We start from the raw sequence: 1,549 nt of genomic DNA on the forward strand, positions 1-1,549 counted from the left end.
AGAGCTGTATAGCTGCATAATGTAGTTCAGCCTAAGATAGCCTGTTGCATTGTGCTTTGATGCCTTTTGTGTCCGAATTCGACGTAGGTTTCCAAATTCAGCTAGGTCTCGTGCCCATTCAGAAACCGCTTCATCGTCAACGTTAACTAAGTGAACGTCAAGTCATGATATAGGAGGTCCGACTAGGAGCTTATAGGTGTTTCAGCTCGATATGAGTGACTTTAATATTGTTTGTTTCATATGCCAATTATCTCATGATCAAATTGTAAATCTATCGATATATGACATAGCTAACGTAGATCTTATATTACCTTCGAAAGAAATCAATGCTCAGACAGAGTGAAACTCCACACAGCAGTAAGGACAGCGATGTTGACAAGTCATGCCCGGTACTTGTTACGTGGACAGGGTCGCCTAGCATTACTGTTGGAAAGGCAGTGCCCCCGACGAAAGACCCTGTTCCAGTGCCCCAAAGAACACTCTGCGTCGAGTTTGGGTATGGATATGGAACCTTGTTTGACAAGGGTGGCGCAGGTGAGAGTGGAGAGAAGCGAGCAACATCAGAAGTGTCGAGGACAGAGCTTGGCATCGACGGGTCATCGATCTGTGAGCTTCCGTCCTCTGCTCCTCTCCAAGTGGTTTGACGAAGCTCCGATGACGATGACGTCAGGGTTGGCAAATTTTTCCCGGCTCCGGCGGTGACCAGAACTTGAGTAGGCGAGGAAGGTTCTGTAATCTGAGAAAGAAGAAGTGTGCCTTGACCTACATGACCATGAAATGAGATGCCGAAAGCCACCGTCACGACTGCAGGGTCTCCAGTGTCCATGTCTGTGGTCTGCATGGCAAGTAGTGGAATGGCATAGAGTCGAGGAACAACGGGCCAAGTATCAACCTGCCTGATATACTGCGTAGGACAGACTTAGCACGGCAAGGACCGGAAACGGGCTCGGCTGTTCCTAGGTCCTCTGATAGTAAAGCAGTCCCGAACCGTTTCTGCTCTTCTTGTCCTATAAGGGGTGCGGACTACACGGGACGGACATGAGTAAGATAATTCGAGCACTAAGGTATGTTCTAAGATTAAAAAAGTTGTCAGAATATCAGCCCAAATATACGATCAATCTTCGACCACATTAGATTATGTAAGCAAGCTGATAACTGCATATCGGCGGATAAGACTTGAGAGCTGGGTTGAGGCCTTGAGCCGACTTCTCCATGAAAGTAGGAGCGATCAATCAAGGAACATTCTTCCCACGATTTCTAACAGCATGCGAGTATCAGTTCCCTTCGAATTCCCCTACTTTGGGTCATCTTGTGTTCATCCGAGTCGTGTATGAGAGACATTCCACTTTGTTCGAGCAAGTATTCAACCTGTGTCAAGCTAGAGGACAATACATATCTAGCTTCATTCGATGACAATGGTATGGGGAGGATTATGTGAGGTCTCGTGGCTGGCGTGAATCAGCAAACACTCCGTTAAAATGTGAAATGTTATTTACAAGCGAGATCTAGTAGCCTTGCAATTGTAGCGAGCTTTGGTGGCTTTATCGTT

The 1,549-nt window shown here is 46.7% G+C and overlaps 1 protein-coding gene across 1 annotated transcript; it reads left to right on the forward strand.

Moving 5' to 3' along the window:
- The first annotated feature begins 242 nt into the window (after positions 1-242).
- EJ05DRAFT_481079 (uncharacterized protein) lies at positions 243-654 on the forward strand. The gene has a single exon (XM_033744990.1). The coding sequence runs from the start codon at positions 327-329 to the stop codon at positions 642-644; it is 318 nt and encodes a 105-aa protein (XP_033595110.1). The 5' UTR covers positions 243-326; the 3' UTR covers positions 645-654.
- Positions 655-1,549: the final 895 nt, after the last annotated feature.

This window comes from Pseudovirgaria hyperparasitica, assembly GCF_010093815.1.
Source record: "Pseudovirgaria hyperparasitica strain CBS 121739 unplaced genomic scaffold EJ05scaffold_36, whole genome shotgun sequence".
NCBI classification, from domain to species: Eukaryota; Fungi; Ascomycota; class Dothideomycetes; order Acrospermales; family Acrospermaceae; genus Pseudovirgaria; species Pseudovirgaria hyperparasitica.

Excerpts from the sequence above, each read along its gene's own strand:
- EJ05DRAFT_481079 (XM_033744990.1), top strand. The coding sequence starts at position 327 with ATGCTCAGACAGAGTGAAACTCCACACAGCAGTAAGGACAGCGATGTT.